The following is a 27,303-nucleotide window of genomic DNA, read 5'->3' on the forward strand; positions in this document are numbered from 1 at the left end:
TTACATCAGTCTTCATGAGTGAGCCAGTTCAGTTCCTTCAACATCTCAGTGACCGTCTCCCATGCGTCAAACAAACCTGTGGCCAGAATGAGGTTTTCACCCTGCAGCAGAGTGTGTGCTGATATGAAACTTCCTGGCAGATTACAACTGTGTGCCAGATCGAGACTTGAACTCGGGACGTTTGCCTTCCGCGGGAAAGTGCTCTACCAACTGAGCTATCCAAGCACGACTCACGCCCCGTCCTCACAGCTTTTACTTCTGCCAGTACCTAGTCTCCTACCTTCCAAACTTTACAGAAGCTCTCCTGCGAACCTTGCAGAACTAGCACTCCTCAAAGAAAGGATATTGCAGAGACATGGCTTAGCCACAGCCTGGGGGATGTTTCCAGAATGAGATTTTCACTCTGCAGCAGAATGTGTCCTGATATGAAACTTCCTGGCAGATTAAAACTGTGTGCCGGATCGAGACTCGAACTCGGGACGTTTGCCTTTCGCGGACAAGTGCTCTACCAACTGAGCTACCCAAGCATGACTCACGCCCTGTCCTCACAGCTTTTACTTCCGCCAGTACCTAGTCTCCTACCTTCCAAACTTTACAGAAGCTCTCCTGCGAACCTTGCAGAACTAGCTCTCCTGAAAGAAAGGATATTGCGGAGACATGGCTTAGCCACAGCCTGGGGGATGTTTCCAGAATGAGATTTTCACTCTGCAGCGGAGTGTGTGCTGCCCGTGAATGGGGAACGTCCCGAGTTCGAGTCTCGGTCCGGCACACAGTTTTAATCTACCAGGAAGTTTCATATCAGGTCACACTCCGCTGCAGAGTGAAAATCTCATTCTGGAAACATCCCCCAGGCTGTGGCTAAGCCATGTCTCCGCAATATCCTTTCTTTCAGGAGTGCTAGCTCTGCAAGGTTTGCAGGAGAGCTTCTATAAAGTTTGGAACGTAGGAGACGAGGTACTGGCAGAAGTAAAAGCTGTGAGGACGGGGCGTGAGTCATGCTTGGGTAGCTCAGATGGTAGAGCACTTGCCCATGAAAGGCAAACGTCCCGAGTTCGAGTCTTGGTCCGGCGCACAGTTTTAATCTGCCAGGAAGTTTCAAACCTGTGGCCATTCATGCTGCCCTTCTCTGTATGTATATATTTGATATCTCCTATTAGTCCTATTTGCTAGGTTCCCATAGACTTGAGCAATATTCTAGAACTGGTCACACGAGTGATTTGTAAGCAATCTCGCATGTAGACTGATTGCATATCCCCAGTATTCTGCCAAAAAATGGAAGTCTGACACTCACTTTTCCCACAACTGAACTTCTGTTGTCATTCCATTTCATATCCCTACAGAGTGTTACACCCAGGTATTTGTATGAGTATATTCCAATTCCAACAGTGACTCATTGATATTATAGTTGTGGGATACTATGGGCTTTTTTTTTTTCATTTTGTGAAGTACACAATTTTAAAATTCTGCACATTTAAAGCAAGTTGCCAATCATTGCACCTCTTTGAAATCTTATCAATGTCTGGCTGAATATTTATCCAGTTTCTTTCAGACAATTCTTCATTTTAGATAATTGCATCATCTGCAGAAAGTCTGAGGGTACTATTAATATTGTTTGCAAGGTCATTAATATACGACATGAACACCAAGTGTCCCACACACTTTCCTGGCGCACACCTGATGTTAATTTTACATCTGATCATGACTCTCCATCCAAGATAACTTGCTGTGTCCTTCCTACCAAAAAATCCTCAATCCAGTCACAAAATTCATTTAATACCCCATCTGATTGAACTTCTGACAAAAATAATAGATGTGGCACTGAGTCAAATATTTTTCGCAAATCAAGAAATACGATATCTATCTGATTGCTTTGATCCAAGGCTTTCGGTATGTCATATGGGAAAAGTATGAGTGGAGTTTCACATGATTGATGTTTTTGGAATCTGTGCATGTTGGCATGGAGAAGGTCTTTCTTTTAAAGATACCTCATTATGTTTTAGCTCAGAATATGTTCTAAGATTCTACAACAAATTGACGTCAAGGATATTGGACGGCAGGTTTGTGGATCACCAGTTCTTGTAGAATGGTGTTACCTGGGCTTTCTTCCAATTACTGGGCACAGTTTTCTGTTAAAGGGAACTGTCATAGATTATAGATAGAAGAGAGGCCAACTCAGCTGCAAAATCTCTGTAGAATCTGATAGGGATTCTGTTGGGCACTGAAGCTTTGTTCAGTTTTAATGATTTCAGCTGTTTCTCAACACTATTGACACTAATGCTTATTTCACTCCTCATTTCAGTGGTATGAGGTTCAAATTAGGACAAATTAGAGCTAAGCATTTCAGCTTGTGGTTTCCTACTCTCAATTTCAGTTCCTGTCTCATTTGATTGGGACTGGACATTAACTTTGGTGCCACCAACAGCCTCTACATATGACCAGATTTTCTTGGGTTTTGCTACAGTAACGATGAAGACTTCACATATTGCTGTCTTGACAGCCATGCGCGTTTCATCCAGTATCTCTATGTATAGCCCTACACTTTGGTTTACAGTTATTATGCAGCAATCTGTGTTTCTTTAGAAGGTTCTTTACAGTAACTGTAAACCATGGAGGGTCCCTTCCATTATGAACTGTTCTACTGGGTACATATCTATTCAGTGTGTGGTCAATTATTTTTTAAAACTTGATCCATAGTTCCTCTACATCCTCTTGACCTATGCTGAAAGTTTAAAGTTCCTCGTTAAGGTATGATAGTTTCGATGTGGACATCTACAATGAAGCTGTGTCTATTTGTTGTCATTAGATCCAATATATTTCCATCATGATGGAGGGTTCCTAATTATCTATTCTAGGCAGTTTTCAGAGAAGTCATTCAGTAATGTTTCACAGGATGTCTTTTCGTGCCCCCCAGTAACAAAACTGTAACTTTCCCAATTGATTGATGGATAATTAAAATCTCCACCGATGATTATGGTATGATTGGGGACTTATGTACACATGAACTGAGGTTTTCTGTAAAGTTTTTGGTTACATCAGGAGATGAATCTGGTGGGCGGTCGAAGGGCCCAGTTGCTCGTTTTATGCCCGTCCCTGATACTGAGTCTTGCCCAAACAATCTCACATGCAGTTTCCTGTCTACTGTGAGAAATACACCACCTCCATTTCCCATTAGCCTTTCCTTTTGATATACAATTAAGCGTTCCCCAGAAATCTCACCACTATCAATTTCGGGTTTCAAACAACTTTCTGTATATAGTATTATGTGAGCTTCATTCTTTTTTTAGGAGTACTTCAGTCTCTGGAACTTTTTTGCAGATGCTTCGACAGTTAACCACCAGGATTTTAATACTCTCACTTACCAGCAGTACATGGTCTTTCTTTTCAATAGCAATTGCATTTTGTACAGAAAACGTCAGCCTCCTTAACCCTTTACTCCAACAGTCACGCCACAAAAAATAACCATATGTTGTAAAGTGCCAGACAGCATACTGACATCCAAACAGGAAACATTTCACATTCTGACTGCTTACAGTGAGTGTGAAATTTTGACCTGTGGCAGGGAAGGGAGCCATGTTCCCTGCCCCCTCACCGCTACCCCCAGCATACTCTATGAACGCCCGATTAAAGAACATATGTATGATGTTTCAGCATCCTGTGACATATAGTCTCCACTGCAACACTTGGAACATAGTTTAATTATAACCACCTGGTGTTTTATGTTAAGTCCCATAATTTTACTTAAGTAAAAAGGCGTTGTCGCTACTGTTATAGAGGTTGAGTTGGTGAGTTTGTGAAATGGCTTCTGGTGCAATACACTGCTAAGACAATTTTTCCCTCTCACTATTACACAGCTATGACTCAGTGTCAGGTAATAGGATAGGAGAACAAAGGCTCTACAACATTCCAACAAATCAGTAACAAAGTCACACAAGCAAGTTAAAAGGGTTTACTTATCTTTCTGACCTGTTGAATGATTAAGTCTGCAAACTGTATGTAATATAACACAAAAGAGGCCTTTAATGGCTAATGGCCAAGTGCAAATAATCGTAGGTAAACTTCACAGTACATAGCAAATTCAATTCACGACAACTATCTGTTCACTTCTAAAAGAGTTCACTAAACAACGTTCCCTGTCTAAGTTAGCCCTAGATGATGATCTGTAGCCAAGGGTGCGGGAGTGGCTCTTCTATCTTCCTAGTAGGCTTCTGTCCGTTGTCGTCCGGTCATTGGCGTATTGTACTTGGCTGGCAGTTGGCTGCGGAGAAGTAGATATCCTCATCCTCAGCACCTCCCGTGGCGCTGTTGGAACTCAAACACTATGGCACTGGCAGCAGATTGCATCTTTGTTCCTGTGATGCTTTTGCCCTGGCTGTATCTTGTTCGGATGACACAGCAACATGTGCTTTAAGTGTGTGTAATGTCATGCACAGAGTCATTCGTATTCTCTTATTTATTTTAATATACCAACTACAAATACATTTTATTATTTAAAAAGTAACCTTTTATGTGTTTTAGAGTTACACTAGTCCAATATACTTTTAACCAAAGACAGTATTGAGTGGAATAGTGTTGGCAGTGTAGGTGTCTTACTTTCCCCACAGGTCTTGCCCTACAAAAATTTACTTAATCGCACGCTGTCAAAAAAACTACTTATTTATTTCTGTGTTACTTTACCAAAGAATTAGTGTAACAAGTGCATTGAGAATATTTGATACTGCATTTTGTTTTCTCAAGTCATTACTGCATGCATCGTGGATACTTTCTTGACTATGTTCTGGCTCCAAGTAGAAGGTGGAAGGGTTGTTATGGTAAGGTGTAGCATCCTGATACAAAAACTGTGTGTTGTTCTGATCATGTTCAGTATATTTAGCAAAACAAATTATGACCATTTTTTGGTTCATAAACAGCATATAACAAGTAATAATCTCAGTAGAATAAAAGTCTTTCATTATAGTGTTTTCCTTAAGGAAGAAGACTGTGAGCCAGTGGTGAAACTTAATTGGGACATAAGTATATGCATTTGCCATAGTTCAGGTTTCCTTTTTTGGACAGCAAGGAAAATTTCTTGAGGATAATTAGTTGTGACTGCGCAGTAAATCAGTGCACATGCGTTGAGATTTGTGTATAGTTTAGAAAAAACAACTTTGGTTATTCAGACATTCTCTTTTATTTGTAGGCAGAAAATGTGACTTAAAAAGTTGACTTAAATTGGTATTTGAGAGAGATCTGAGGGAGACTTGAATTAAGTGTTTTAATAAAAGGAAAAGAAGCACTCAGACATTTGAACAAGTTTGTACAAGTTTGCAGATAATTGAATCTCTGCAAATGTTCAAAATACCTATTGGGGAAACAATGGCAAGTGTATCTTTTTAGAACCAGGTTAAGTAAAAGTGTATGACATTATGAAGATTTTTGCATGTCTGTAAACAGAGTCATTTGTGGCAATGTGAAATTCTAAAAACAGGAAACTATGTTTCTGGCTGAAAATTTCCTGAGAGTTTATGAATAATTTTCAGAACAGTGTGCTGATTTTGCTTAATAATAGGGACTACAAATGTAAGTGGAGTTCCTAGGAAAAATATCGGGGTGCTCGTGCTAATTTCTATGCCTTGAAATAGAAGCTTTGACATTTTATTGTAGGTGTAAGAGACTCAAATGTTATTTATACTGTAAACTACTGCATACTCAGTGTGCAAGATAATGTGAAGTGTGTCGTCATCTATATCAGTCAAGGGATATCAGCCAGCTGGTTTGGGAAATGAGGCTTTCATGCTGTGAATAGCTATCATTCCTGCAGCACCAAAATTTCTATATATGCCCCAGTGTACACAAATGCATGAAACTCTGTCTTGGTTGGCTTCTGACCTCTGTCTTAGTTGACTGTTGGTTGCATTGCTACAGATGGTACCAGAATCAGCCCTCACCTTCTCGCAACCAAAATATGCCGTAGTTTTTGTGCGCATCTATATCTAACCTACTAAATAATCTAAACAGACTAGGTCTCCTGTAAATCATTTAAAAAGACTAATTTTTTGTTTAATGGTGGTGTGCAAAACTGTCAAACTGTTTTTACAGTTATAAAGAGGGAAGAAGGAATCTTAGGCTTCATTCCTGCATTCAACAAATAACAGGAGTTTACTCTACCTGCAGTAAAGTTTGTACAAAGGCTCCATAATAATACCCTTCAAATGATATTTCCACATAATGTCAAGTGTCACGTGTCTTCAATAGTAAAACCCTTAGAAATCATTCAGTTGCTTATGAATTATCCCTTAATTTTAACAGTAGCACAATATCTTACAGGAAATCATGAGTATGAATGGTAATGTTGTATAAACCAAATGGAAGCATGAATGATCCATCAGAAAACATTAAACAAGAGGAAAATCTATTAAAAATAATACTTGCATTTATTAATTTAAAATTTTGATTCTGCAGTCCTTGCAGAGTGTCGTAAGACAATGTATACAATGTCTGTTCGGAAAATTCCAGAACATTCATAATTTTGTACCAGTGGTGTGTTAGAGTGAAGTGTGATTGGCATCCTTGTTTAATGTGTAACTGGCAGAAGTTTCATTGTTGTATGTCTGTTAGTTATTGTTCAGTGTTGTATTGAGTAGAACATTGTGTCACACTGTTCTCAAATTTCAAGATGGCAGAGTTAGAGGAGCACCATATCTACATTGAATCTTCTGTGAAACTCAAGAAAACATTATATGATGCAGGAAGCCTACGGTGATGAGTGCTTAAGCCGCACTCAGTGTTACGAATGGTTCACATTGTTTAAAAATGGCCAGATGGATTTTAAAGATGATCCCTGTACTGGACACCCTTCGACTTCTAGATGACGCTCATGTGAGAAACATCAATGAAATTGTGCCTGCCAATTGAATACTGATTGTACGAGAGGTTGCAGAAGAATGTAACATTTCAGTTGGATCATGTCATGAAATCCTGACACAGCATATTGGAATGTATCATGTTGCTGCCAAGTTTGTCCCACTGCTCATGAGTGAAGACCAGAAGCACATGCACCTCACAATATGTGAAGAGCTTTTGGATTGTTCAAATGTGAACAAGATGTTCCTTAAGAGAATCATAACTGGTGATGAGTTGTGGGTGTTGATGTTAGGACTGAGGTTCAATCTTCACAATGGGTCGGCAAAGGTTCTCCCAGACCAAAAAAAGCTCGTCAGATCAGGTCAAATATCAAACTCACGCTGATAGTTTTATTTGTCTTTGAAAGATAAGTTCATCATGAATTTGTGCCTCAGGACAAACTTATCAATGGTACTATCGGGACATGTTGTGATACCTGCGAGAAAATGTGAGAGCGACCTGAAATGTGGCGAGGCAATTCGTGTCTCTTGCATTATAACCCACCTGCACATTCACCCCTGTTGGTGTGGGATTATTGCGCAAAAAATGAAATCAAGTGTGCTACCTCATCATCTGTAGTCTCCACACCTGGCCCCTTCGGACTATTGTTTTATATTTCCAAAGTCGAAAAACTCATTGAAAGGATGAAGATTTGCAATGATAGACAAGATAAAAGAAAATTCGCAGACAGCGTTTTGCACAGACCAGCAAGAGGCATACCGAGACTGCTTCTGGAAGTGGAAATGGTGTTGGGAGTGATGTATCAATTGTGGAGGAGAGTATTTCAGGGAAGACCATGCACAATAAGTAAAAGATAAGCGTAGAAAAATTTTGTGGACAAAGTTACGGAACTTTTCGAGCAGACCTCGTATCTGTTTGAAAAAGAAAGTATTGTATGTCAACAGTGATTGTACCATCCTAGCATGCAATGGTCTGACAACATGTGAACAACATGTCAGAACTACTCATAGGCTGGACTGTGAATCAAGTGTCAACCCTCCTGTCAACTATTTGTGTACTATCTCTTGAGTAATTTGTTTTATGTGTTTCCCTGACAAGAAGAATATATAATAAGTAAAGACAGAGGAACAAATACCTTGTGATATTGACGAAAACATGCATGGCCTCCATTTTCTGCACATTTTTTTATCTACTCAAACCATTGGCAGCCTGTCTGTAAAAGTACCTAAGAAAGCAAAAAAATCAGATAATGTTCATCCTTCAAAATCCTTTAGCTGTTATTGTGAAAACTAAAGTGAAAAGGATTGTAAGAAAGACTTTCTTCTGAACAGCACATTGCTAGGCACCCCAGATATACTCAGTAATGTTCTTGTCTGGGGAGATTGGTGCACAGTGGAAGTGTTTAAACTCTGAAGAATGTTCCTGGAGCCACTCTGTAGAAATTCTGGATGCATGGGGTGTTGCATAGCCCTGCTGAAATTGTCCAAGTCAGTCAGAATGCACAATGGACATGAATGGATGCTGGTGATCAGACAGGATGCTTATGTTCCTGTCACCTGTCAGCCATGTTTAGACGTGTCAGGGGTTCCATATCACTCCAACTGCACACGCCCCACACAATCACAGTCTCCACCAGCTTGAACAGTCCCCTGCTGACATGCAGGGTCCATGGATTCATGAGGTTGTCTCCATACCTGTATATGTCCATCTGCTCGGTATAATTTTGAAACGAGACTCGTCTGACAGGGCATCAACATTCCAATGTTGGTGTTGACACACCCAGGTGAGGCATAAAGCTTTGTGTCATGCAGTCATCAAGGGTGCCCCAAAAGCCCATATCAATGATATTTCCTTGAAAGATTTGAATGCTGACACATGTTGATGGCCAATCATTGAAATCTGCAGCAATTTGCGAAAGGGTTGTACTTCTGTCATGTGGAACGATTCTCTCCAGTCATCATTGGTCCCATTCTTGCAGGTCTTTTTCCTGCTGCAGCGATGTTGGAGATTTGATATTTTACTGGATTCCTGATATTCACAGTACACTCATGAAAAGGTCATATGGAAAAATCCCCACTTCATTACTACCTCAGAGATGCTGTGTCCCAGCACTCGTGCGCCAACTATAACACCATGTCCAAACTCACTCACATCTTGATAACCTGTCATTGTAGCAGCAGTAACCGATCTAACGACTGTGCCAGATACTTGTTGTCTTATATAGGTATTGCCAACTGCAGTGCTGTTGTCTACCCGTTCGCATATCTCCATATTTGAATACGCATGCCTATACCAATTTCTTTGTCACTTCAGTGTATAACTATGCTTTATGAAGATAGGACAGGTGGTTAGCTGTGGCCTTGATGAAGGAAATGTACTGGCATTTGCCTGAAACTACTTCGGAAAACCTAAATCTGGTTGGTCGGACAGAGCAAGCTACAGCCTCTTGAATATGCTCACATTCATTTGGATTGGTCCCTGTTGTATGATGTTCTTTGAAACAAGCACAGTTTTACTCTTCACCACTGCACTCATGAAGGCCCCTTGCTGAAGACTCCAGAACCACAAACTTGCTCCTATACCCTCTCCACTGGCCCTTGAAGCAAAATGTTGTGCAATGTTTTATGACTGGATAGAACTGTCATTGTTATTTGTTTTTGTTGTTAAGGAAAAATCTAATAGCGACTAGGGTAACACTTGGAGAAGTTGTTTTTCACTACAGGACTAATCTTTCAAAAAAGAAATTGATCTGTGTGCCCAGCTAGTGCTGGCCTAGTGGACTTGTGCATTGTTATTGTTTCATTTATTTTGGTTTATAATAAATTGAGTCACTGTGTATACAAATAATGTCTTTATTATTTTATCCAGTCTCAGCAGCTGTAGTTGCATATAACAAAAAAATAAACAAACAGTTGCATAAAAGAAATTTAATTTTCTTACCATTTCAGGCACATAGTGGCCTTCTTCGGAAGGTTGTGCCTGTCACATTATTTGACAGTATGAACAACAAGATGCATACAGCAAAATGCCATGGTCCTAAGAAAATACAGGAGCAATAAGTAATACAATATTATGTTACTTATTGCTTGCAATAAGTAATACAGTATTGTATTACTTATTGTTTATTTTCTTAGGACCAAGGCATTTTGCTGTATGCGCCTTACTGTTGATACTCACAATAAATACAATAGGTGTAACCTTCTGGAGAACGGCACTTCTCCAGAAACTGGTAAAGAAGTTTCTTTTATAATTATAATTAATGCCTTTATTTAGCTGCAGTTGATATAAAGCTTCACATAACTGCATACACATTACAGTAAACTTTAATTTATCTGCATCGAAACCTAAAGTGAGGTAAGTGTTGTTAACCTATGTTGCTACAGTTTTCAGTCATCTATAACAACAACCTGATATCAACAGATTCTTAACAGAAGTGACAGTAGATGTTTTTTCATTCATGCACCCATTTCATATGTAGATATCCATGACAGCATCAGGCAACTGTTTCATTACATATTATTCGTTAAAATGTAGAAATTTCATGTATGATCTGTAACAGTCGGTGAGCCTTCTTCTGCGGGTGATGTTTGGGTACTGTGTGTGTATGTTAAATCGTTATAAAAGTGAGCAAAAATTTGGATTAGATCTGCAAAATAGGTGTCATAAGAATTACTGTGACATCTGAGACTTTTTGCTTTTAATATATTTTTAGAATTTGTATTTAATGTAGTAATGTCCTATGCTCTGCAGCGTGGTATGCCTGGCTCAGAGGCCTTCACAAGAGGAGACCGCTGCAGGATTGCAAATTCATATCTTCCTAACAGGATGAGAACTGTTGCAACATATCAGAGCAAGGCTTTTTGCGGTACCTTCTCTCAAGATGGAAACATTTTCCTAAGTGCTTGTCAAGGTAACATTTTGAATTAATATCAGTTCAAAATTAGAAAATATACTGCAGCAAATGCTGTTCAGTCATAATTTTTCATGTTTTTCTTGAAGCTGAGCTGACTAGAAATTATAACATTTCACATCACTCATGGCCCCCTACTGTGACAGTAACAACAATCTTGTGGCAGGTTAAAGGTTGTGAATGGCGCTCTTTCAAACTAAATTTTATTTCTCTTGTCAGATTTTAAATTTTATTTGATACTTGTATTACCTTGACAAAATAATGTTGTGAAGTGACAACTTGTTGAATGGTAGTATTGTAATAATTTCCACAAATTTTATGAAAGGCCTGTTTGTTTGTGATGTCTTCAAAATATTAGAAATTAATTAATTTATACACTTTCAGTTGTAAAAACTGGGTGACCTATCATCCAATATTTGTAAGAAATTGTTTTCTACAGTTAGTCCATCTTGAAATTACCTGTGGTAAAAAAACAAAGGAATTATTTTTATGTATATTTTTGGTTGAACCTAAAGGTATCATAAATTTTGTTTCCTCTCTATTGAGTGTGTTGTGCCATGAGCAGATTTTCCCGTTTGGTAAATGTGTAACAGTTCTGTAAATGTGGTTCTGGTAACAGTTCATTTATTGTGTAGTACCAAAAAACTATTTTTAAGATTTCTTGGAAACAGGTGCATTTCAGGTAACCTCTTGCAGTCTGCCCAGCTGTGATATTTGATTTTATGCATGCCATTCTTGGAGCATTAACTTACGGAAAAATTTCATGTGGTGATATATATGTTTACTGTTGTTATGTACCATGGCGAATATAAAATGATAAGATTTCAGTTGTTGTAGATAATCCATATTTTTTATAACTATAAGAAGTGGTTTTTGAGAAAATGGAAGGAACTGAATAAATTTACAGTAGTTATAGTTTCTTCTCATTTTGAACACACATGCTGGATGTAGATAACAGCCACCCAAATAAATGAAAAGGGTGGGAAAAATCTCCAAACTTCTGCTCTCCTACATATCCTGCCTCTAGCAATGAAACTGTGTGAAAGTATATGGTATATGACTACCATCAGTCATACTTGGATATGTATGTAGAGAGAGAGAGAGGGGGGGAGGGGGGGGGGGGGAATAAAACAGATTATAGAACATAAACGTGAACATTTCATTCAAACTACTCTCTATATAGTGGAGATACTGAGTCGCAGAAAGGCCTTTTTGTTGTGTCTTTCTGCAACTTAGTATCTCCGCTATATCCTTTTCGTCATATTGTTACATTCCATCCTGTGTTTTCCATTGTTCGATTATTCAAACTACTGTTACTTTGTCAAAATTTGATAGCAAACTTTCTTTACAAGACAGGATAATGTTAGAATATTCATATGCCTCATATTAAAGTCTGCAAGTAAACTTGCAATGTTGTTTTTAAAGTAGTTTCCAGAGGTGAAAAATTGCTTATGCGGGTACTGCCAGATAGTTTTCCATGTAAACCTTTATTTACTCATATCATCTTGAAAGTATGATTTACTTTGTTATGTACATTAAAGGCTGTTATAGCATAATATACGATGTTTATTTTGAAAAATATTTTAGTTGAAAGGTTCATACAACTGGCAAAGAATTCCATTGTGACCATTGTTTTTGTGACAAATCACCTAAGACCGGTTTGATTTGTTCAACATTGTCAGGCATTTTACTGTACACGTGCTGTCTCTGCTCACTATACTTCTGCCAGGTAGTTGACAGAATCTTTATCATCAGTGTTTCTGGATTTGGTTTTTAACATTACATATGACAACCATGCAATTCATGTCATGTCCTGATCACAAAATGAAACTGGTCATAACACAGTGAACATTTAATAATACAGCTGAGGTGATTTTCATTAATCATAAGTGTTAGTGTCAGCTATGGTGCTCAACATGATCAAGATTAAATCATTAAGTCATATCGTGTATCTGTACAGCTTTGCCAAAGATTTGAGGGACAGTTGCGATGTTTGCTGTTCTGAGTTACATACAATGTGTATCAAAATCTGTGACTGGGCAGTACTTAGGTATTGGTTTCTTTGCATAAAAATAAGAAGAAAAGGTCATACCCACTTGGATATGGAAATTCTCTGTTTCATAAACACGCTTGTCAATTTCTGCATTTTTTTGAATGGCTGCCCACATTGTCTTGCACAAAACATTAAAAGTGTCTGCCTTCCACCTTCTTAACACAAGTTTCAGCATAGCACTACGAGTGAGTTCTGAACATAATTGAATACACTACACACAATGTGTCACAAGCTGCAACATGGGGTGCAAGAAGAGATACTTCATAGTTGACAGGGTTTGCAAATCTTCATTTGATATACCTCACAAAAAAGGGATTGAATTGATTTACCAAGAGAGTACAGAGACAAAGGAAATGGGCCACCTCTTCCCACAGAATAAATGCATTAAGATGCACTTTAGTATCCTCTTTGAAATGTAAAGGAACACAATAATGTGTGAATTTTATCATTGGTGTCCTGCTAATAGTATGTTGTTAAAGTAATCAGGCAATGTGTTAAACAAGAAAAGTTTGTTGTTTGCTCCTGCTAGCCGGTTTGTTATTGCAGGGACTCCCAACTAGCCACTACAAATAGTGGCAGCCCCCAGTTGTTAATGAAGAAAATCCATCGTGTGAAGCATCACACACAGATTAATAGGGATATAATTGTGCCCACAATGCTAATTATAATAATCTTTTATCCCTTCTGTTTTTGAGCCCATGGTGTTGCTGTAGTGCTAACACTGGTTCCCGTCAGATCACCGAAGTTAATCATGTCGGGTTGGGCTAGCACTAGGATGGGTGACCATGCTGTCTGCTGAGCACTGTTGGCAAGCGGGGTGCATTCAACCCTTGCGAGGCAAACTGAGGAGCTGCTTGATTGAGAAGTAGCGACTCTGGTCTCGTAAACTGACATATGACTGGGAGAGCAGTGTGCTGACTGCATGTCCCTCCATGTCCACATCCAGTGATGCCTGTGGGCTGAGGATGACATGACGGCCAGTTAGTACCGTTGGACCTTCTTGGACTGTTCTGCAGGAGTTTAGTTTTATGTATTTTTGAAGTTGCCTCTCTGACCTTAGCAGCAAGGTTGAAAACTTAGGATTCCTTCCACATTGCCACAGGAGAGATTGGAAGGATGTTGTTTTTGCATGAAGATCAGGAGATGACCGAGCTTGTACCTGCTCTAAATGGAGTAGGCAGTCTTGAAACAGTCTCCTATCAGTAAAGTGTGAAACATTCATGTGTATGCCCAGTCACCTAGTGCTGACTTGTGTGTACTCATCCACAACACTGGTAATAATGTTCTCTTCATTGAGACTGGTGCCTCTTGACCACCGTTTGTCATATGTTTGAGAGGCAAAACCATTGTGCTTGCCTATATGACAGTGGATGCATTATAATGTTTCCTGTTCATAGATCACTGTAATGAATTTGAAACAGTAGTTGAGATGCACATGCAAATGAGACAGTAATCATAATTGACTTTTCTGTTTATGTCAGAAAGTAAGAATTTCCAGATCTTTGTTGGTGTATACTTTTCTTCATATTTTGACATAAGGAATGCAGTTCTCTCTCAAACCCTTACTTTCACAGTCCTCTTCTGTTCATTGAATGTGATACTGTATTCCTGTTGAAAAGGGCTAATATTTGAGAGTGACCAAATTGTAGGCCAGTAATTGTAATTTAGATTTTTTTCACAGTTTTGTAAACTACCCAGAGTGATTGTTTCAGAGTCTACTGGTTGTTTTCTCCATTCTCTGTTAGAAAATTAACTACCTTTTCTGCTGTTGGCAAAGTGCCATCACTAATTTTTCCCATTTTCTCTAGTTGGCAATGTTGGATATTTCCATACGTCCAGGTTTAATTTCCATTTACATACAACAGAAAGCAAGGCCTGATTTTTAACTGCTTCAAAATATGTTGTTTGTACCATGTTGTGATGTTCAGGCAATTCTTTATACAACACTACTGCTTAAATTTTCCTGTTTCAAAGTTTCATGAACTCCTGTGTGAAGGACATTATGGAATGGAGTAAATGTTGTTTCACAGTTGGTTAATGAAAGTAATTTTTTCTTCAGCACCAGTGATGAAAAAACTGTTCTATCTTTGTAGGTTATTCCCACTGAAACAAAATATTAATTTAATATGATGTGTGTGGTCCTACATATTAGTCTTACATATAGAACAACCATCCTTTCATCAGTGAAATGAGCCTCATGGCATGTACAGGTTGTTACACAGTAGATACAAAAAAGTAAGGTACTACAGGTTTTGCAAGAGTCCTCAGTTCCAAATGGGACTCCAGTATTTTCCCAGTCAGTGGGGAGCATAAAATGAATCAATTACATAACTGCATCTGCAAATTTCTGACAAGCCATAGTTGGGGTGCGTTATTGCATGAGATACATGACATTCATGAAACAACACTCTAACCTGCATTTGGTGGGTTCTTTTGATTGCGGTGTACGTAACTGGAAATTAAATTCTGCTGCAGTTTACTCTGAAAAAAAAAAAAATTAGTAATAAAAATGTATGTGATAAAATGGGATGAAAGGGGACACTTTTTGTGATCTTTAAATAATAGTCACAAATTTGGAAGAAAATGTGACTTAATGTTTCATCCATATGATGTTCATCAGTATAAGGTACTTATTTATGTAGTTGTACAATTTTTAGTTTAAGCAACATCACATACATTTTTATGAGTAGTGTTTGTCCCTTTTTACCCCACAAATGTGGTGAATTAGGGACATGATATAACTTACCATGATATTTTATTCACTGCCCCAATACATCATATAGTGGGATGAAAGGGGACACAGAGAAGTTCTCAAAATAAACTGTAATGCCTCAAACTGAATACAGTTTATTTTTAAGCTGACAATACCTTAAGACGAGCTTAAAACAGAAAAAAAGGCTGATGGCTCTGAAATTTAGGAAAGGTGACATAATATTGAAATTTAAAAAAATTCTGCCCACTTTTAAAACCTTCCCGCCTAACAAGGGAACCTCCCCATCGCACCCCTCTCAGATTTAGTTATAAGTTGGCACAGTGGATAGGCCTTGATAAACTGAACACAGATCAATTGAGAAAACAGGAAGAAGTTGTGTGGAACTGTGAAAAAATAAGCAAAATATACAAACTGAGTAGTCCATGGGTGACATAAGCAACATAATGGACAATGCGAGCTTAGGAGCGCTGTAGCCCCGTGGTAGCGTTAGCAGCTGCAGAACGAGAGGTCCTAGGTTCAAGTCTTCCCTCGACTGAAAATTTTACTTTCTTTATTTTTGCATAGTTATTATCTGTCCGTTCGTTCATTGACATCTCTGTTCACTGTAATAAGTTTAGTGTCTGTGTTTTGCGACCGCATCGCAAAACCATGTGATTAGTAGACGAAAGGACGTGCCTCTCCAATGGGAACAGAAAACATTTGATCGCAAGGTCATAGGCCAACCGATTCCTCCACAGGAAAACACATCTGACATATTCTATACGACACAGGTGACGGCACGTGCGTCACATAACAGGAATATGTTGTCGACCAACCTAACTTGTACACTTGGCGAATGGGTAAAAAGATTCTTCTACCTTGGCCGATTTAGGTTTTCTTGTGGATGTGATAACCACTCCCAAAAAAGTGATGAAAACATAAGAGTTTGTCACATAAACTGAAAATAAAAAATTAAAGTTTTCACTCGATGGAAGATTTGAACCAAGGACCTTTCGTTCCGCAGCTGCTCACGTTACCACGAGACCACGGCGCTCCTGCTTTCCCATCGTCCTTAATGTTGCATATCTTCCGTTGAACTACTCAGTTTGTATATTTTGCTTATTTTTTCACAGTTCCACACAACTTCTTCCTGTTTTCTCAATTGATCTGTGTTCAGTTTTTCAAGGCCTATCCACTGTGCCAACTTATAACTAAATCTGAGGGGGGTGCGATGGGGAGGTTCCCTTGTAAGATAATGATGGCACTATTGCATTAAGACATTATAGAAGTTGTTCTTATTTCTGTTAGCTGCCATCTTCCTAATATTACAGATGTCAAATTCATATCTTGCTTGTCACAAATATTTGGCTGTTTCTTCTGAATATGTTGTGATTTCTGAGGCTGTGGTTACCATGGGACCTAAGAACACTGCTGTTTTTATCTGAACATGTATTGAATTGGCTTCTGTACTGACATGAGAACATTACATTTCTTGCTTCCAGACATATTGTCTTCTCACCACTGTCTTATTGGCTTCGTGGAATCAGTAGTTGACACACCCCCTTTCTTTCCTATCGTATGTCACGGTGAATGTCGACAACATTGCAGCATAAAACTCATAAACACACCACTTGTCCTTATTTAGACTTTCACTGTCTCCTGCAGAAATGAATACTATTATTGAGCATTTCTCCAAATTGTTCAGTTTGACTGCAAATAGATTCAGGCAAATTGCAGTTTTAAACATTGTAGATGTTACTAAAAAGCCAAAGTACGCGGTTATTGGTAACATGACTTAATTTGCAGCCGGCTCAAGACTCCCCTCCCTGCACTTGTCTAGTTTTCAGCCAAGCTGGTATCACTGTTCCCCTTCAAAACCTTCTGTTGTGATGTGGTTGAGCAACTGTAAAACACTGACTGCAATATCTTGTAGGGTGCAAGTCAAGTGTAACAACAGCATCTAATATATAAATAAAAAATCGAAATCATGATTCAGTCGAATTATTGAACTTTCACTCGACTCGCAACTACTGGTATCTGTTAGGACTATCCCCACAATGTGCCATGGTGCTGTAATTTATTCCTGTGATAACAATTAAAGTCAGTTTAATATAATTTAGTTTGTTTGTTAGACATTTCAGTGTGGATTAATTTTCTTTCATATTTCCTCTGAACATCGCCATTCGTATCGTATTTACCAGGTGTTCTAATACGTAAACAGGGACCAAATTTCTCATTTATGACCCACTTAGTGCATCATTTCAGTCTCTCACAATCAAGTAAAATATTAATCTGGGTCCAGAATCAAATAATGTTCTTTGAAGGACATTTCCACTTCTGAATGTTGTCCTTACTTGGAAAGCAGCAGTAATTTTTGTACACTGTATCGAAACGTATGAGAAATTTCATTGCTAAGCTGTTCAAATACAATGAGTTTGTAAGACGATAACATTTAATGCTATTTCTTCCTGGGTTTCACGAAATTGTCAAATTTTAAGCTGAGCAACAAATTGTTGTAGTGGCTAGTTTATGGTTTCTAGCACTCTGAGAGTTGGATGTCACGTGATTGATCGAGCAACGTTGATACCATATAAACCACTTTGGCATATTGGGAAATCTTGAGCCTGTCAAGAATGAATATTGTTTGCCCTCCCTACCCTTCCGAATTCTTCAAAATAAATCTGCACATGACCTCAATAGCCAAAGCTTCATCTGTAAAAGTATGACGACCACTATATGCTCTATTAAACAATATAAAAATGTTAACCTCAGCAGCAGTACTTTAATCCGTGAATATAAAATGACCCCTTATTTTTCAAATGATGAATTTGGGAAAAATGTTGTCTTATAATTGGGTAAATATGGTGGATAATGGATAGGAGATAAAGTGATCATGCATCATAATGTATTGCCTGCACCCCATGTTTTTCCATATAAATCTTACAAGTATTGCCATAGCTATTAAAAATTCACAAGCACAGATTTTCATACCTATCTGTGTGAGGTTAGGATTCTGTATGAGGCTAGGAGAATTATTTTATACCTTTTAGACCAATTTGAAAACATGTTACAGTAAAAAAGATATTTTCATTCAGATAATTATTCAAATACACTGTTCATCCCGAGAGGTTAAAGAATCAATGAATGACTGGAAAAAAAATCCTTGGACCATTTTAAGACTGAGTCCCAAACATTTGAATTTGTAGTCTGGCACCTATAAACTTGGCCTCTGAGCAGCTGTATTTTAACTGCTGCTGAATTAATTTATTATTATTTGTTAATTTTATTGACCAATTGGACTACTTGAGTCACCCCACTTTCAATTTTCTTTAAAGGTTGTACTTTTTGGTGCTTGTGATCCATTCACAATCGTTTCAGGTGTTCCGATCATAATTTTGGGAGGAAGGAGTGGCATACCACACACATATGTTGTACATGCTCTCAAAAACGCAACAGCCCTGGATGCCCCATCGTGTTTCATTATTGTGTTCCTGCTGAAAGAATTTTTGCTCTTGCAACACCCCAAACCGATTGCTTGCAGCCGAGCCTCTAAGATCAAAGATACCTACTAGTTCCTTCACTGACTCATTGATTGTTACTCGTCACTGTTGATGTCACATCCTTATACACCAGCAAAACCCACAACCTTATTCCTCATATGCCTTACCAACAATACCCTCACTCACAATTACCTTACTTTGAGAGGGAGGTACATAAACAAATCAGCAGCACAACTGTAGGCACCTGCATGGCACCAATGTATCCCACCCTTTTTATGGGACATCCACAGGAAACATCCCTAGACTCACAAAATGTGAAACCTCTTCTGTGGTTCAAATTCACTGATGATGTGTTCATGATCTGGACTCATTCCACCACAATGTCAACACCTTCTCCCCAATCCGCTTCACTTGATCCTCCTCAATCCAACATGCCACCTTCTAGGACATTGACCTCCATCTCTTGAATGGCTCCATCCTCACCTCTGTCCGTATTAAGCACACTAATCATATGCAGCCCCTGCATTTAAACAGCTGTCACCCCTACCATACCAAAAAGTCACTCCCTTGCCACCTGTGGACAGGATATCTGCAGTGACAAGAATTCCTTTACCCAGTATACTGGCAGTCTCATGAGGACCTTCAGAGACCCACACCTACCCCACAAACATAGTCCGCAAACAGATTTCCGGCACCATATCCTCACACACCTGTAATCCTCCCACCAACCCCAAGAATCTAGAATCTGCTTCAGAGATGTGTCCCTGCTCATCACCTAGTATCAACCTGGACTTGAATCATATCCTTATCCAGAGGTTTAATTATCTTAAACTATGTGATCAAAAGTATCCAGACACCCCCAAAAACATAAGTTTTTCGTGTTAGGTGCATTGTGCTGCCACCTACTGCCAGGTACTCCATATCAGCAACCTCAGTAGTCATTCGATATTGTGAGAGAGCAGAATGTGGTGCTCTGCAGAGCTCACAGACTTCAAATGTGGTCAGGTGATCGATTGTCACTTGTGTCGAATGTGTGTACACAAGATTCCCACACTCCTAAAATCCCTAGGTCCACTGTTTCCAATGTGGTAGTGAAGTGGAAACGTGAAGGGACATGTGCAGCACAAAATCATACAGGCCAACCTCGTCTGTTGACTGACAGAGACTGCCAACAGTTGATGAGGGCCTTAATGTGTAATAGGCAGACATCTATCCAGACCACCACACAGGAATTCCAAACTGCATCAGGATCCACTGTAAGCACTATGACAGTTAGGTGGGAGGTGAGAAAACTTGGATTTCATGGTCGAGTGGCTGCTCACATCACACCAGTAAATGCCAGACGATGCCATGCTTGGTGTAAGGAGTGTAAACATTGGACGATTGAACAGTGGAAAAACGTTGTTTGGAGTGACAAACCACGTTACAAATGTGGCAATCCGATGGCAGGGTGAGGGTATGGCGAATGCCCGATGAATGTCATCTGCCAGCGTGTGTAGTGCCAATAGTAAAATTTGGAGGCATTGGTGTTATGGTATGGTCACGTTTTTCACGGACAACCTCTTGTTGTTTTGCATGGCAATATCACAGCACAGCCCTACATTGATGCTTTAAGCACCTTCTTGCTTCCCGCTGTTGAAGAGCAATTCGGGGATGGTGATTGCATCTTTCAACATGATCAAGCACCTGTTCATAATGCACGGCCTGTGGCGGAGTGGTTGCATGACAGTAACATTCCTGTAATGGACTAGCTTGCACAGAGTCCTGACCTGAATTGTGCAGAACACCCAAAGGTGGGATGTTTTGGAATGCCAACTTCGTGCCAGGCCTCACAGACTGACGTTGATACCCTTCCTCAGTGCAGCACTCTATGAAGGATGGGCTTCCATTCTCCAAGAAACTTTCCAGCACCTGATTGATCATACGCCTGCAAGAGTGGGAGCTGCCATCAAGGCTAAGGGTAGGCCAACATCATATTGAATTCCAGCATTACCGATGGAGGGCACCACGAACTTGTAAGTCATTTTCAGCCAGGTGTCAGGATACTTGTGATCACATAGTGTATCATCTGTCATTGTGCCCAGAAGTGAGGTACATCCTTCTCAACCCTCTTAAAGGTATTCTGTTGCTTACTCAACCTCCACATCTCCTGAGTCCATCCCTATGTCACTCCCAATCCTGTCACAGGGCTAATATCACTATGGAAGACCCCGATGGAAAACATGTGCAATCCACCCATACAGCACTTCCTACTCCAGTCCTGTCACAAGCATATCCAGTCCCATCAAAGGCAGGACCACCTGTGAAAGCAGTTATGTCATATATCAACTGTGCTGCAATCACTGCACAGCTTCATATGACAACCAACCAGTTGTTCACTAAAATGAATGGCCATTGCCAAAGTGTGTCCAAGTGGCATAACATGCAACATGAGCACAAAACGCTAGAGTTCAGTGGCAGCTTCACATCCCGTGCCATCTGGATTCTTCCCTCCAGCACCAGCTTTTCTGCACTGTGTAGGTGGGACTTACCTTTGCAACACACACTCCACTCCCATAAACATCCTGGCCTGAATCTGCCATAACCCACTGTCCCCACACCCTCCATCCAACAGTTCCCTCTACCTCTGTCCTGTTAACCCCTCCCAATCCACACCACCTCGTCTTCATATTGTGCTGCACAGCCCCACCTCTTCCGGTACTCGTGTATCACATGCCTAGCCTATACACCTGCCACCTGTGCCTAGCCTGTGCATCTGCCAACCACATTACTGATCAGCAAACCCGATACCTCCATCTCATCCACTAGCTACCCATCCCTAGCTCCTTCCTGCCTCCCACCTCTTTCTCTCTCAACCAACCCCACACAGTACAACCCTCACCCCTACTTAGTCCACCTGTCAAAATGCAGCCCGGCATTGTATGCCCTGCTGACACAATGTGCACAGGCACAGGATTAATCTCCTAAAAAGCTAGCAAGTTTTCTTTCTATTTTGTGTGCATGCCTGTCAACAACTCGACATGTTTACTATTTGGTGAGTGGTCTCCAGTACTCCTAAATTATTTACATTCTGCCAGAACTTTCTTTTTCACTTGTGCTTGATAATCTTTTTAAAGATATTTAAACTGCAGAACTGGTAATTTTTTAATTGTGTATGAAGACTTTATTTATACTGTGGTTTCAAGAGCACCCTCTCAGTTTTCTTGAAAGCCATTTCTAATTCTATTTTTAAGGCAATTTTTGGGAAACTGGTTATTTGGGCACAAACTTCTTCCATGTCAGGGGCTAAGGGAGCTAAATCATCTGCAAACTCCAAACAGTTTGTTCTTATTGAGGATTTTGCTTCAGTTTTGATTTTACGTGGGTTTCTTGTACCAAACTGTGGCATAATTGAGGGCTACATTGAAAAGTAGTGGGTCTGATCTACTAAAACAGTTTTGATTGTGAAGGCTTTTGAATTTTCTTCCCTGAACTTTGTGTTGGTTAGTTTGATGATTTTCATTAATTTGAGATGAAGACTGTATGATCTGATGATTTTAAAAGTGTGGATCTGTGGATACCACATATACTTTTTTTAAATCTATGAGTGAACTAAAGAACTGTTGGTTTCTGTAGTTATAATTATCATGTTATAATTTAGTCTAGGCAGCCTCTGTATGGTTGAAATGCTACTTCACGTTTTCTAAGTTGTGGTACCAGTATGTTTTTGATCTTCTTGTAAATTATATGGGAAAAAACTTTTTTAAGTGCAGGCTAGAAGGATCGTTTTTCCGTAATTGTTTGGGTTGGTTTTATATCTTCCTTTTAGTGATGGATGGGGTATTCCTGTGATGCAGTGTTCTTGAATTTTCCCTGTGATCCACATTTTGGTTAGATATTGGCAGAGATTAGTGCTTGCAGTTTTTCCAGCATTGTGCCAGATTTCTACACAGATTAGGTCTTCACCATCTTCCTTGCAATTTTTCCGTTCTTTGAATGCGAGTTCTCATTAATGGTTAGTGGATCTATTAGCTCAGAAGGTGTTAAAATGAATCTGTCCACATTGACTTGAAACATTCCCTGTGGGTGATCACAGTTTAAAAGTTTGTTGCTTGAATCTCTGCATTTTCTTAGTTACAGTGAGCTCTTCTTTGTGATTTAACTCCCAGAATTTGCTGAGGTTTTATAATTTTTTAAGACACCATTTCTAGGGCACTTTAAGATGCTTATGTTTTGTTTGTCTCATGATTTTTACATGTGGACTTTTTTTATTTTATGGGTTCTAAATTTTATTCTTATGGCTTTTGGTTTATCCAAACTTCATGTCTTCTCTCTACCGCCTGGTTGCATTCTTCATTCCACCAATTGTAATTCTTCTTGGGCTTTATTGGAGCAAATTCATCTGCTATAAGTTTTAATTTGATGATCATTTCTTGTAGTGATTTGGTGTTGATAAGCTCTTCCCCATATTTTCTGTAATACCCCAATTTTTGTATTAATTTGGTTTGATTGAATTTTCTCCTCTTTTTATTTGTAGATCAGTTCTTTATCGTAGGTCTTAACTTCATTTCGATCTTTACAACGCAGTAATCAGACCCTGTGCATATTGCTCTAAGGCCTTTATTAACATTGTAGATTTCACAGTGCTGAAGTTATCCATGCAGAAATACTCTCGCTGCCATTTGCATTTTCTGGTTTCATGATGTTTACGGGTTCTTAATTTATGAGGTTTCCTTTTCAAGCATGTTGATTTTGAGATAAGTTTGTGGTTCCTACAAATTCTAATCTATCTGTGACTGTTTTTGTTGATTCACTTATGAACTGGCCATTTTCCAATAATGTCGTGTCATCCTCTTTCTGGTCCCAGTTGTGCATTGAAATCATCAAGGGGAATTTAATGTTTGACGGAGAAATGTTTATTAATATTTTTTTTTCCCTCTCTGTCATTTAGGTGCTATTTTTCTGGTTGGCAGGCACATGGGCTTGCACCAAGTATGTCTTAAAAGCCCATTTTAAAGTTAAGTTTGAGCGATTGAGATTTAAATTCTATAATTGAGTCAATAATTTTGAGAATTGTGAGAAATATATTTCCAAATTGAGGGCATTCCTTTGTAAACTCAGTACCCTTGCAATTTCATAGGGTGTTGATCACTGTTCTTAATCTCTTGAAAGACTGTGATTAGAATTTGTTTGTCCATGATGTCAGTGATGACCTTTAATTTCCCAAATTGATCCAGAGTATTAACATTGTGCATCAGGAAGAATGAGATCTATTAAGGTTTAATTTTTAGAGAATTTTGCTTGTGTGGTAGGCTGTTGGGTTTTAGACACTCTGATAAGATATAATCTTCTGAATGAATGACAATTCATTGAATCCAGATGTCTTTTCTGCAATGTATGGTTACAGTTGATAGAATTCTTCTTCAGAAGACCTATTGTTAACTGTCTAAGGTGTCACCTTGAGATGAGCACAAATCCTCAAACCACAATTTTGAATGTAATTCAGGAAGGTGGTGATGAGAGATGGTGATGCTATGAAATTTTGAAAAAGACTAGAAACTGGAAGACATCCTCTGGTCTTGAAATCTTCACCATTGGGTTCATAAAAAGCAAGAGTTTGCTAATGGAGGTTGATGTGACAAAAGACACAAGTAAGTAAAAACAATGCTAGACTTGGCTCGGGACCCCATAGTTGCCATCCACGTACTGCAGAGATAGGAATCCATTGGGAGAACTGAATTAATTATGTTGTGTACATAGTTCCGAGTAGTCAGCGCGTACACAACTTTCCCACTAGAGCATGCCCCGCTAAGCACAACAGTGCTGGCGCAGCGCTCGTCCGTCTCCGCACTACGAGATGGCGCTGTCTTAGAGACGGACCAAATTCTGCTTCCACCGATCCGCGTATTAATATGTAACGCAGCCAATGAGATTGCTGCTAACGTAGAATCTTTTCTCCTCGCAGATCACACTCACGCAGTGATACCTGAACGCGCGAGATATTATAACGAGTGTACAGACCTCGGATTAGTCAGTCTGTACCAGTCTGCATTAGTCTGCACCAGCCTATAGTCAAGTTTCAGTCTGCGCCTAATAAGATTACCATATTCCTGTACGTAGCCATGAAGATAAATGACTAGACACTTTGTCAAGTATCAGAGATATGTGAGAATAAGATTAACGTACCAAGACCAAAGGAACTTCAGATTGTCAATTGTAAACAGCATCCAGAATCAAGTTACGTAATATCTATGATTTTTATTATTTTAATAAAAGTGTGTGAAAATTAATCAAGTTCTGTTTAAAGTTGGTTACCGTCCATCCGCTACTCTAAGCGTGCAAGTGGCATTTCTATCGTCTGACCTAACGGCAGAAGATAAACACGCCACGATAAGACCACGAGACATATTGCTGACACTCGCCTACTTCATTAGAGCGACAAGTCAAATAATCTGATGGTGTGTGTACCGTAGGTCTTACAGTATGCACACCGCAAATTAGTATAGCCATATTAAATTAACAGTTTAATGAACATTTATTCACAGGAAAATTTTAACTCTACAAAAACTAATATAAACAGTGGAAACAAATGATATGAGTCATTGTTCTGACAGTTTTAAATTTTTGGCAAAAACAGGTTAATTTTGTTGTCATTGCCAGACATATTGTCTTGTTTTTCAAAATCAGATGCTTATAAACTCTCTCTCTGTTATTTATATGATGGACAGTGCCTGTTCTATCTTATACACTAACTAGGCAGCTGCTTAGGGTGCCAAAATGCATAAAGTGGGGAGAGGAGGATGGAATCCTGTGTTGATAAAAAGAGTATTTTAACATAATTTCTTCACTGTCTGTTACTACTGTTGTCTCCTAACCACTATAACACAAAGGCATTTGTCTTGTCACCACACATACAGCAGTTACATGTGGGCTTATTTAGCTATGTTACACACTTGTCAATGATGCTCCAACATCAGCTGATACACCAGTACTGTCTTGCACTTCAGCAATGGAGAGCTTCTGTCCTCCCCTCTCTGCGTTAAGGATAATTCAGTGCTTAAAAAGAGATGAAAACAACAACATTATATTGTAATGCGTGAGAAGGCAGTAATCGGACACTTTCTCCTTTCCCCTCTATTTATGACATACATACTCAGCCTTGTAGTGACAAGCGCTTAATTTATGACATCTGTTATCCATTAAAGTCAGTTGGTGGAATTATATTGTAAGCATTAAAAAAATAATTATGTGTCTCTGTGTGTGCTACTATTAGTTTTAAACAGTGTGTGCTACTATTAGTTTAAACAGTGTGTGCTACTATTAGTTTAAACATTGAAGTGATATTTAGGGGACAACAAGGTTGGTGACTCTGGAATAGACCATCTTTTCTTATTACAATTTCATTTGTATTTCCAGAGGAAGGAGACACGTGTTGCTTAATTCCTTTCAAATGTATGCTGAGATATTATTAGATGTTGTAACAACACTTGTTGGATAAATACACTGTCAATTGTCTTGTTTTTGTTGGTTGTGGATTATGCTCTATCTTGTGCTCTATCTTGGGGCTCAAATTTTCAAATGTAACCATTCCTGGCTTGTCTAGTTCATCTATAACTCAATGAAATATTATGAGATATTTGTGTTAGTGGTTTGGTTGATTTGTAAATCAGTAAAACACTGTTAAAAAGTTTGGATATTTTTCTATTTTTGTTTTGTTTGATATGGAAGTGTTTCTTCAATAATCTTCATGGAAAGAAATGTTTCAATTTCAATTAAGTTATTCTACTGCAGTTGTCCCCCCTTAAACCATGGACCTTGCCGTTGGTGGGGAGGCTTGCGTGCCTCAGCGATACAGATGGCCGTACCGTAGGTGCAACCACAACAGAGGGGTATCTGTTGAGAGGCCAGACAAACATGCGGCTCCTGAAGAGGGGCAGCAGCCTTTTCTGTAGTTGCAGGGGCAACAGTCTGGATGATTGACTGATCTGGCCTTGTAACAATAACCAAAACGGCCTTGCTGTGCTGGTACTGCGAACGGCTGAAAGCAAGGGGAAACTACAGCCGTAATTTTTCCCGAGGAAATGCAGCTTTACTGTATGATTAAATGATAATGGCGTCCTCTTGGGTAAAATATTCCGGAGGTAAAATAGTCCCCCATTCGGATCTCCGGGCGGGGACTACTCAAGAGGACATCGTTATCAGGAGAAAGAAAACTGGTGTTCTACGGATAGGAGCGTGGAATGTCAGATCCCTTAATCGGGCAGGTAGGTTAGAAAATTTAAAAAGGGAAATGGATAGGTTAAAGTTAGATATAGTGGGAATTAGTGAA

The 27,303-nt window shown here is 39.2% G+C and overlaps 1 protein-coding gene across 6 annotated transcripts in view; it reads left to right on the forward strand.

Moving 5' to 3' along the window:
- The window catches only part of LOC124711645 (DDB1- and CUL4-associated factor 11), a 129,674-nt gene that overhangs the window by 59,621 nt on the left and 42,750 nt on the right, over positions 1 to 27,303 (forward strand). For all 6 annotated transcript variants that reach the window (XM_047241849.1, XM_047241865.1, XM_047241834.1 and 3 more), the window contains one exon: positions 10,591 to 10,750. In XM_047241849.1, the coding sequence (XP_047097805.1) occupies positions 10,591 to 10,750 (160 nt within the window). The remainder of the gene's footprint in view (positions 1 to 10,590; positions 10,751 to 27,303) is intronic.

The sequence above is a fragment of the Schistocerca piceifrons genome, chromosome 1, assembly GCF_021461385.2.
Source record: "Schistocerca piceifrons isolate TAMUIC-IGC-003096 chromosome 1, iqSchPice1.1, whole genome shotgun sequence".
NCBI classification, from domain to species: Eukaryota; Metazoa; Arthropoda; class Insecta; order Orthoptera; family Acrididae; genus Schistocerca; species Schistocerca piceifrons.